This window comes from Tubulanus polymorphus, chromosome 1 (assembly GCF_964204645.1).
Source record: "Tubulanus polymorphus chromosome 1, tnTubPoly1.2, whole genome shotgun sequence".
Taxonomy (NCBI): Eukaryota; Metazoa; Nemertea; class Palaeonemertea; order Tubulaniformes; family Tubulanidae; genus Tubulanus; species Tubulanus polymorphus.
Window position 1 is genome coordinate 4,953,229 of NC_134025.1, and position 10,791 is coordinate 4,964,019.

The 10,791-nt window shown below is 37.2% G+C and overlaps 3 protein-coding genes across 3 annotated transcripts; 2 read left to right on the forward strand and 1 right to left on the reverse strand.

Moving 5' to 3' along the window:
• Positions 1 to 276: 276 nt before the first annotated feature.
• On the forward strand, positions 277 to 6,506 carry LOC141915446 (acetylcholine receptor subunit beta-like). The gene is made up of 6 exons (XM_074806972.1): positions 277 to 282; positions 1,281 to 1,325; positions 1,687 to 1,796; positions 2,251 to 2,801; positions 4,251 to 4,696; positions 6,465 to 6,506. The coding sequence occupies exons 1-6, from the start codon at positions 277 to 279 to the stop codon at positions 6,504 to 6,506; spliced, it is 1,200 nt and encodes a 399-aa protein (XP_074663073.1).
• Positions 6,507 to 6,972: 466 nt separating this feature from the next.
• LOC141911359 (uncharacterized) lies at positions 6,973 to 8,754 on the reverse strand. Its single transcript, XM_074802362.1, has 6 exons — positions 8,713 to 8,754; positions 8,326 to 8,444; positions 7,981 to 8,236; positions 7,722 to 7,904; positions 7,331 to 7,571; positions 6,973 to 7,235 (listed from the first exon to the last, which is right to left on the reverse strand). The coding sequence occupies exons 1-6, from the start codon at positions 8,741 to 8,743 to the stop codon at positions 7,157 to 7,159; spliced, it is 909 nt and encodes a 302-aa protein (XP_074658463.1). The 5' UTR covers positions 8,744 to 8,754; the 3' UTR covers positions 6,973 to 7,156.
• Positions 8,755 to 8,853: 99 nt separating this feature from the next.
• LOC141911341 (uncharacterized) lies at positions 8,854 to 10,736 on the forward strand. The gene is made up of 5 exons (XM_074802345.1): positions 8,854 to 9,000; positions 9,368 to 9,561; positions 9,703 to 9,848; positions 9,945 to 10,582; positions 10,661 to 10,736. The coding sequence occupies exons 1-5, from the start codon at positions 8,899 to 8,901 to the stop codon at positions 10,703 to 10,705; spliced, it is 1,125 nt and encodes a 374-aa protein (XP_074658446.1). The 5' UTR covers positions 8,854 to 8,898; the 3' UTR covers positions 10,706 to 10,736.
• Positions 10,737 to 10,791: the final 55 nt, after the last annotated feature.

The following is a 10,791-nucleotide window of genomic DNA, read 5'->3' on the forward strand; positions in this document are numbered from 1 at the left end:
TTTAAGATTCGCTATCGGTAGAAATTGCGATAGCAACTGCAATGTTATGAGTGCCTAGTCAATAAAATCGCAGTGATAGAAAACGAGATGACCTAACGACTAAAAAAAACATGAACAAGTCGACCTACGTCAGCACTTATCAATACAGTTTTGATGGCAAAGAAGGTCAATTCAAGCTCGTTCCACGCTTACAAAAATCTTTAGAAAATGCACCTTATTTATCATTTGTAATCGTTATATATTGATACTGTCGAGGGAGGCTCGAAAGGTCAGGACATGGCGGTAAGTTTACATCAAATTCTTACCACGTTTTCATGATGAGAAATGACGGTGATTGATTGGTCATTACTGAATCAAGTTTTGAGTTGACAGATCGGAAATGTTTTTCCTGCTAATGTTACACGTCAGTCACAAGAGGCCATCGTCAATTCCGCCAGGAATGAAATTTAAATAGCCCCGCACTATGACTGGAAACTACGAACGGGCAATAACAAAATAGCAAGATCATTTAACGTAATGAAATTAAAAATGATCTGAAAAAAACCTTGACTAGACGCATGTGTCAACGGGATGCGCCGAATAAAGATCGAATCAATATGAAATGTTTGCGTTATTCTGTCTATATTTTGAGCACAGTGGGTATTATGCACAAATTAATAGAACTTTTTCATCCAAATGCCAGGGTATCATTCAACATCGCGTGCTTAACCAAATTGTTTAACCACATTACGTAACTTATTTTTCCATTTGGCTGTAACGTTTTTAGAATAATTTGACTTGTCGTTCATGGTACTGCGGTGTGCAGTTAAAAATACCTAACCACCAAATACAAACGTCCTTTTATTATTATTTCCAGCAATAACCGCGTGTGATGAGGATTATCTACAGACAAATTTGTTCAAAAATTACAACCCGTTGGTCCGCCCAGGAAATGGTACCTCGACGCTAGTGGCCGATGTCGAGTTCCGCATATTTCTGATACTGACACTGGTAATCATTAAAACACTCATGTCATTTTTCTCATGTCATTCTATCTGCTTCGTTTAAGCACCACTGTTATTATCATCGTGTTTTAAGCTAATTTGCCATACCCAGACGGGGAAATAAAAAGCCCTTGCGTGTAAATTATGTACGTTACACGCCTGATTGATATATACTTTCTTCTGATATAACGGTCCCCATTATGAAACCAAGAACAGACGGTAGCTGCGTGAAACGTTTCAGTACAACCCAATCTCTCGCTTTTGTAATTATTCCGTTACTTTTTCATATTTTGGCAGGATGAAGTGAAGCAAATGATGACTGCTGCATACGTTTTCCCAATGGTAAGTGATCTATTTCGTAAAATATGCACCGAATGAACACTTCTCATCTTAAATTTCCAATTTCTATCATAATGCCTGTACATTATTTACATTAATTCTTAGCTTATCACATGCAACTCAACCTCCCCTAGATGAAATACGCGCTCAATAATGCAAACCTTTATCGACACAAAGTTATTGACAACACGACAAAATGTGTAGGCAAACTTATTTCTGAAAAAAATTGACGTGGGTGTTATGTCGTTCTTCGTCGTGAGATCGATGTACAACATAGGCATTATGACGTGCTCCCAGTTATATATTTATGGATCAACCATGACGCATCTCTATTACATCTTTGGGTCATTTGTTTTATTTCTAGAACTGGAAAGACAGCCGCTTGAGTTGGAACCCCGCAGAATGTCAAAACATCATGTCGATAACTGTTCCCTCGAGTAAACTCTGGCTACCTGACGTCATTTTATTGGATAGGTGCGTATACGCCATGACATTATGTTTGATCCCTGTCTAATCACTGTGCCAGAGTTGTTTCTGCGTTCTCGTCTGGAGTTTGTCTTCTTTCAAAATATACTTAAACTGAAAAGTCATGTTTGAATCCCTAACTATCAACAGGATTTCTTGATTAGAAATTTGCGTATCCACTGAGCAGTAAACGCTCGTTCCCATCCGTCTTAGTTTGACAGCGTGAAACGGAATAGATCGTACAATCAATGATGGTACAATTACCAATCAGTTGTGATCATCAAAGAATCCTTTAATTTCGGAATGAATGAGAAATACGAATTGAGTAGATTTACCTTGTGTGAGATCACGCAAGCGTCGAGTTCCACTTTCCTTCTCACAAATCACATACGAAAACAAATTACTATTTACAATGAATCCAGCGTCGTGGAATTTAGAAAAGAATATTTTTCTTGATTTACAGGACTGACGGAAAATTGGAGCTATTTCGTGAAATTCAACTCCCAATCAGAATAACTCACGATGGCCTGATTCGTTGGGACCCGGGCGGTACTTTCCTTACCATGTGCAAAATGAAGATGACCATGTTTCCGTTTGACAAACAAAACTGTTATCTGCGTCTGGCGACGTGGGCATCCGTTAATCGCGAGTTCTCATTTCGGATAGTTGGGAATATCAGTGACGCGCAGATGTACTACACGGAAAGTAACACGTGGTCGCTGGACCCAAATGGAATATCTATTCACGTGGAACTACCCGAGGCAGGAGAGGAAGGCGAAAATATACCCTTTCTAGTCGTTACGATAACAGTCGGTCGAAAAAGTCTATACTATATTGTTAATATCATTTGTCCTTGTTTGCTGTTTTCGTTGATGCTGCTAACGGTATTCGCCCTGCCACCAGAGTCTGGTGAACGGGTCGGACTGGGAGCCAATGTGGTCGTTGGGCTGATCGTGTTTTTACTACTAGTCGCCGAGAATATTCCTCGCTCAGGTGACGAGGTTCCCATACTAGGTAAGTATCGAGAAATCCCAGTAAAAAATATATATGAAAGAAATGGTTAATCTTTGAGTCCTTTTCATTATCGACTCTTTATAAATTAAGGAAATTGAAAGTGAAACCAGCTCCGGAAATTCATTAAATTCAACGCTATTTTCCATTGAGAATACGCGTATAGATAATCTAAAAGAAGTTCTTCGAAGTCTTTAAAGCGATTTCATTACGACTCGATGTAAATTTTTGATTCGATAAACTCGAGCCGTCTGTCGGTACGCTGCACACCTGAAATGCGACGACAGCAGCACATCTCGTTTATATGAAACCGCTATTGCAGCACACGCCAGTGAACTAACGAGATCAACGCATCTAGATGATACGCCAAATGAGCTTGATTGTAACTAATTTGTTGAACAGATCCTGCGTTATTGTTATCCGTTCGTCGACGTAAGTTGTCAAGGGGAAATTCTCCGCTAAAGGGTGGCCAATTAGGTTTGCCATAGTACGGTTATTTCGAAGAAATCCATTAGTTCTTTAACTCGACGACACATGCGTGGTTTATAATTTGATTGTATCGCAAGAGCAGATATTTCTTCGGATAATCAATGCATTTTCGAGCTGCACAAATTCGATTTTTTTTCATATCGAAAAATTCGATTAAGGTGTCTAGTTCGGTGATTCTATGCCCGACTGTGATAACGATGTTACTGAAATAACGCCTCATTAATTGCTCTGTCAAAGGGTTTGTTTAGATGGCCACGAGATACATAATTCACGATAACATAAAGTGGTTCCGGTGCCTGCGCGTCGGTCATTTTATCATCGATTAGCCATCACACGGTTGAAAGAGGGAACAGTTATTCGGTAATTAATCGCCCACGCCGTCGGTCATACCATGTCTGACAACTTCTTGTCGATGACCAAAAACAGTTTATACAGATTTAAGCCGTGTTTATATCATCATAAGCTGTGGGACTGTTTTACCGTTCCGCGTGAACGAAATGAAAAAAAGATAATCTATTCTTGAGAAATAGCAAAACCAGAAAGATATAATAATTGTTTCTGAAACTGCGCTGTCGATGAATCCCATAATCGTTTATTCCGGGTATGCGATTGTCTCGTCACACAAATTTCAATTATTGTGCGACACATGGCGAAAACGAGGGCAGTGTCACGTGGTTACGCCATGTAGCGTCTTCTTGCAATTTCGGCCAGGTCCCCGCGGATGACCGTTTCATTAGATCACGTCTATATGGTAATATTCATCAGTACGGGAATTGCGACTAATAATGTATATCGTCGCAAATGAGACTGAATGAATCGCCTACGAGACACGTCCGTTACTGGACAATTGCTAACGTACATGACATGGTTGAAACGAATGAAATGAAACGTATCCCTTATCATTGTCCAGCAGACATGTGCGGGATAAAAGAAAAGATAACTATGTTCTTTTTCTTCTTACAGCTATATATCTAATGTTACTATTAGCCTTATCGTGCGGGTCAGTTGTGATATCTGTACTACTTGGTAAATTAGCGATGATGTCGAGGCCGAATAATAACGTTTATGCGGGAGAAAGGCAAAAATCTGCCGCCTGGCTTTTTACTAATAGCGAAAAACGACGGAAAACCCATCGAAGTAGTGTTTCAACCGATAACTGCTTCCCGTGTCCGGCGAAGTCCTTGACGGTGAAACGTTTTCTTCATAAAAATCGCTGCCGCCAAGAGACGGTCAATAACCATCACGGCGAAGCGGACGACGGACCGGACGCTACGACTGCTTTGCACAAACAAATTGATGCTCAGGAATCATTCGAAGAAACGATACCCATCCGTCGACCGGACGAAGCGGCTGCGAAAGCGGTCAAATTTTACAGAGCAGCGAAAATAATCGATAGACTATGTTTAATTGTATATACACTTGTTCTAACATCGGTAACTTGTTATCTATTGTCCCTTTCTCGCTCATAGCTATAGGAATGGATCCTCGTTATATAATCTATCTATCTCTATATAATGTATTTATATATTTGGTTTCGTTTTTATAAACATCAATATCAACCAATGCCTAAGTCATCGGAAATATTGCACTTCTGCATAATCAGTGGAGTGAATTAAAAAGTTCAAATCATTGTTCTTGATCTCTGACTGTTATTTTCACATGGTCAAACAACAGTTAAAAAGTTGGTTATATCATGAAATACATATATACGACATAATAACGTGAACTTTGTAATCTGTAAATATGAGTCGGTAAATGATAAAATGAGAGAAGAACATGAAAAGTATTCTATCGATGTTAAAATCAATCACTCATTTAAACTGAGTGAATACTAATAATACGTACACAAATGTTGTCGATCAGTTAATCAACCTCGTTAGATGTTTCCTAACTAGGATCAGTTTCAGAAATCTTGTAACAATGAAGTTGTTGATTAATTGTTGTGGTGAGGGCGTTTTCTTAAATAGATGCCTTTGGATTTTGTAATTTCTTCTAGCGTGTCATCGAGCGAGGACATCTCGGGGTATGAAAGAAATGAATTGGTCTTTTTTACATGAACATATTGTTGTTTCACTGGAGAGCTGATCATCTCTCTTTCAGGTGATGTTATTTTTCGAGTTGAAATGGATGTAATTGTTTTTTCTCGATGTAAATTGTGAATTTCCGCAGTTAAAGCCATAGTTAATCAATACGCAGCGGTGTTGCTCAATTTGCAACACGGTTCGGTTATTTCAAACACTAACGATGAGAATACGCTACATCACGCAAGACACGTTGAAATATTGTGATGGCAGTTTTTCAGTTTCACGACGAAAAAGCATATTGGATTTTAAAACAAGAGGCAATTCGATTGGAATGTTTTTTAGAGCGGCTTAGTAAAGAGTAAATGATCGAATCGCCTAACAAACAAATACAATATCGCAATTCCCAAGTCAACAGCACTAATTGGTTGTTTGGAGTTTTTGTAACTGGTAGATCTTTTTAATTTTCAAACCACTTCATTCAACATTTCTAAACTATAGAGAAAAGTCACCTGCACCAGTAATCACCATCCACGGCGTTGCGCCTGATAGTAACTGTGCGCCATGGTTTCGACTGATTGTGGATAATTTCCAACAATAATACAAGATAAAGAAAAACAGCATAGAAGACTTAATCGAATTACAATCCGACGATACTAAGACCAACCTGATATTGTCCAAATAAACTTATATTTGTTCAGAGTCCACGATCCAAGCGATATAGACTGTATTGAATACGAATACTTGCTGTGAAGAGCCTATCCCACAATTACGAACTGTAAAAAACTAGATACAATTCCGATGCTCACGGGAATATCAATTTTTTTGCCGCTACATTTGCCTCCGAGTGGAGTTTCATAGGAAATCTACTATAATCTCGAATAGTTCTTGATCATCTAACCGTAAATTAAACATTATAGAGACGGTATGAGACGGTGACAGCAGCTTTTTCTGTTGAATGCACGAATGTCAGATAAGTCCTCGGATGGTATTTCGTCAATACATCCCCATTCATATACATCTTTCAGATTTCTATCATTGAAATCAAGCCCTCGGAATATTATACATTGAAGTTATTTTGTAAATGTATGTACGCATCAAATATATTATATATAATTATATGACTCTTTTATAAAATGTGTTCTTTATTTTATAGGTATTTCTCTCCGATGATAAGAATGTGTGTACGCCTGGATAATTTAAGGGTTGTCAAGCAACGGCTTAAATCCAATATCCGTGTAAAAAATTGGCCGTCAATTTTCCTTTCACTCGATTTGCGATCTCTACTTTTTCTTAAGGCTGGTTTTCACGAGCGGTTTCCTGTGGCAGCAGGAAAAGCAAGCTGGAAAGCGCTCGTGAAAACCAGGCTTTACAATCTGTATATAATGCATGTATGCAGCCAAATCCCAAGAGGCAAGCCATTCAAAAACATCTTGAACAAAAATAATCCCATGTTGAAAAGCTGTTCAGAATAAGTATTTCTACAAATGCGAGTTCAACACGACACCGACCAATCAGATTCTTTGCACTTGGGAATATAACACTCATCGTGGCATATCCGTATTTGGAACATGACACATACAGCAATCAAAGAAAACATTGACATTGTGAAATTTCATGCCAAATGTCAGAGTATCACGCGAAAAGAAGCAAATAGCGAATAATAATCATTTATTAAGATATCTATTCAGATATAAATATTGATATTTACAAGTAGATTACAATGTATTTACATTCAGATCCATACGTGCATATATACAACGTAATTAGCACGTACCAAATAAACATATTAAATTTCATTTGAAGTCAAAACAAATCGTTCCAAACGCTTAATTGACAGTACGAAACTTATTGATATTTCAAAAGTCCTTCTCGCACTAAAACTTGAATTTTCGATTGGATCGACGGTTTCTTTTGATGTAATATCCTGAAAATTGAAAAATAATTTTGCATGTATTTCACCCAAGTAGCCTTAATACTTCATACTTCATACATTCTCACAACGCAAGTGCATGGGCTTACCGCTGAGCCTCAGTAGGATCTTCCCGTAAGAGTTTGAATAGCTGCTGAATTTCAGGATCAGCGAGAACTTCTTTCACCTCAGGTTTCGATAGAATTTCATTCATCTTGTCTTCGTCTTTCTGCGTTGGCTGATTCGGATTTGTAGAGCTCCTAACTTGAATATCTGCAGTCCCATCTCGTTGCATGGAAGAGGATACAGTACTCTGAGCCTGGCTTTCTGATAAGCCGGTGAAGTGATTGCCTGAAATAAATTTTAGAATACAGTAACAACTTCTACGCGCTAACTCTTCATAAATATCTTACTTATTCGAAAAACCAATTAATGTTTGAAATTGGTCAAAATTTACCTTGAAGTTATTGAAACACGATGAGTATAAAAGACGAAACATACCCAACAGACCACAAAATTCTTTAAAGAATTTTTGAACCTCTTCATCATTTCTATATTTCCACATCGCTTCTTGTGGATTTGTCTGGAATTCATTCATAGCCTCAGAAATCTTAGGATCAGTAATTTGCGAACAAAGAAGTGGATTTTTTTCGACACTCTCCAGCAGATTATCCGTAATCCATTCTGAAAATAATCATTCAAAGCTACTTCAAATCTCTAGTACTGTATCAAAAAACTTCAAATCCAAAGAATTACCTACCTTTGTTGCTTAGAAGTCCTTGACTGGCTTGCATGGCTGCTTGGACTTCTGGCATTTCATATTTTGACTCTTTAGTTTCTTGTTTTGCTTTGATAAACGGAATGTTATCTTTTTCAACGGATTTCTTTGGTTTGGGTTTAGTCGAAGAGGATGAACTTAGTAAAAATCCTTTCTTCATGCCAGCAAATCCTGCGCTTCTGTCTTTCTTTACCGTACACGGTTTGCTATTCATCTCCACATCATTAGAAGATTTATCCTGAATATGGATAAAGATATGAGGTTAAAAAAAAACTATGTTTTTTACGGTGGTGAAAAATCTTTAAAAAACATTAGTTAAAAACCAACTGGAATAGAAGAGGCTGTCATTGTTTCCTTCTTCTTCTGAGCATCCATCTGTGCTTTCGAAGTATCGTGGACAGCTAAAACCTGTTTCAAGGTTTCTGTCATATCTTCCAAAGGAGGTACTAAAACCAAAAATAAGTTAAAAGTATTAAATGATGATAGTGAATAGCTTTACGCGTGTTTTGCAATTTATGAACGAATAAATACAAATTTGTATTGAATTTAATAGTGTGTAAATATATCATTCTATTGTTTTTCTATTCTTTAAAAAAGTCACAAATTAATTAAAACTTTAACCAATACCACGATCTACATGTTATCATGATCTGACATGCATACTGAGGCATCTAAGATTATATGAAAGCCATAGGAAATAGATATTTAAGTTACCATCGTCAATTTCTTCAACCATGGTCGCCATATTTAAACAAATCCTCGAGACCGGTTCCATACGAAAGGCCGTTCCGAAACCCCCTGCCAGCAAGTAGGGAAAACCAGCTAGGGCCTTTCATCTAAAGGTCGTTGCGCGTGTTGTTGGTATTTTCAAAAATAAATTTTAGGGTTGGCTACAAAACCATGTCAAATGTCGATGATGATCCATTCTTACTACATGAAAGAGATGCAATATGCACAACAAGGAAAAGATACAGAGACGGGCGAAGAAGCACTGCTGTCAAGGTTTGTCCTGTATAGCGTGTGACTTGTTTTTAAGTCAAAGAAAATAGAAAATAACTAAACTGTTCTTGTCATTTACCCGACCGACATATTTGTAATAGAAGAGAACAGAAGTAACAATTTCAATACAATTACCGGTACATAAAGTTGAAGTTTAGTATGATAAGATGATTTTGAAAGATATAAAATTTCATTTTCTTCGCTTATAATGCTTAAACCTAGTCAGTAACCTGTCTGGTTTAGTTAGTATCACGATCGGATATTTTCACAAACCTCACATTGGTATAAGCTCATTCGATTATAAAAAGCTAACCACCAATTAGGTAACTAACTAGCTTAAACCCAAATATGTATTCTCTTCTACTTTCAGGTTTATACAGTAAATCAAGAATCAAAATATTTACTTGTGCAGGGGGTTCCTTCTCTTGGTATTCATGAGGAACTGATCAAGTTGTTTGCCTTGTACGGACCTATCATTGAATACAGAATATTAGACGACTTTCCAAAGGATGATAAATTTACTGACGTTTACTGGATACAATTTAAAGAGATCAATGCAGCAAGGTGAGATATTCAATAGGTATCAATGATTATTAAACTTCCTTTTACTGGTAGGTAAATCATAGGTATTTGCCTATGATTTTCTGTGATTATATGAATTAAGCAAGTAATATTGATTCTACATTTCTGTATTCTTTTTTAAAGAATTGCAAAACGAAAAATGGATGACTTCAGTTTTTATGGCAGTGTTCTGCATGTTTGCTATTGTCCCGAGTATGAATCACCTCAAGATACCCGCCAAAAGTTACAAGAGCGTCGTAAAGCCATCGCAGCTCGTGTACGAAAATTAAGTAAGTAGACAAAATATTTTCTGGTAATGATCTCTGTCATCGCATAAGTATAATGTTGTCTTAATGCATGAGTATATACTTTACATTGAATTACAGAAAATGAACAAGGTGAATCATCCAAATTATTGGAGGGAAGACCGCAGGCTGCCAGTATCAGAAAACCATCAACTCAAACAAGTGCCTCATTCATGTTAGAAACTGAATCCGAACAATTTTCTGTGGTTCCAACAGTTGTGTATGATGAAAAGCAATCTACAAGCGTTGATTATGATCTGATTCCTCCGAGATTGCCTCCACCACCCATGGAATACCAACAGCAGAATATCAGGCAGTCTAAACAAACGAATGTACGGAAGAAATTTTCTCCATGGTCATTGATCGATGACTATAAATCAATACAGGATGAACCCGCAACTGTGCAAAAGCCTTCTCAACCGCAGATCAAACCGTCTGATGTTGTGGTGAAAACAAATAACTCACAAAAATTCACTGCTAAACCTAAATTTGTTCCGAGGCAAACAATTAAAAAAATCCGTGATTCGAACATTCCTGTACGATCAACTAAACCTGATCATTCACTAGATGAAGAAATTCGGAAGAATGCTTTTATTTTGGGTAAAAGGACCGGGCCACAGAATAAAAGCCATGGCTCCGATTCAGTGCTACCGAGTGATACAGTTCAAATAGACCCAATGGAGGAAACTCGATTGAAAATACGTGAAAGATTAAAACAGGTAGCGATTTTAGCCTTCTGAGAAATCTTTCTCAGCTTTCGAATAAGATGTTTGTGAATTTTGTTTTTTCAATTTCAGTTTACGGATTCAAAAATTCTACAAAAACGTTTAAAGACTTCATAAGGAACAGCTTTTCATAATTTTCTCTTTCTCTACATTATAGACTTGAAATAAAATTATTTTTATATTTATTTGTCGAATTTGTTTTC

Bases quoted from the DNA above. Each gene is read 5' to 3' on its own strand.
- LOC141915446 (XM_074806972.1), top strand. The intron at 1,326-1,686 runs GTAAGTGATCTA...TTTTATTTCTAG, and splicing joins CTGCATACGTTTTCCCAATG to AACTGGAAAGACAGCCGCTT. The intron at 4,697-6,464 runs GTATATACACTT...TTTATTTTATAG, and splicing joins TCGATAGACTATGTTTAATT to GTATTTCTCTCCGATGATAA.
- LOC141911359 (XM_074802362.1), bottom strand. From the start codon at position 8,743: ATGGCGACCATGGTTGAAGAAATTGACGATG. The intron at 8,445-8,712 runs GTAACTTAAATA...TTTTGGTTTTAG, and splicing joins GGTTGAAGAAATTGACGATG to TACCTCCTTTGGAAGATATG. The intron at 7,572-7,721 runs GTATGTTTCGTC...AATTTATTTCAG, and splicing joins AGAATTTTGTGGTCTGTTGG to GCAATCACTTCACCGGCTTA.
- LOC141911341 (XM_074802345.1), top strand. From the start codon at position 8,899: ATGTCAAATGTCGATGATGATCCATTCTTACTACATGAAAGAGATGCA. The intron at 9,001-9,367 runs GTTTGTCCTGTA...TTCTACTTTCAG, and splicing joins GAAGAAGCACTGCTGTCAAG to GTTTATACAGTAAATCAAGA. The intron at 9,562-9,702 runs GTGAGATATTCA...TCTTTTTTAAAG, and splicing joins AAAGAGATCAATGCAGCAAG to AATTGCAAAACGAAAAATGG.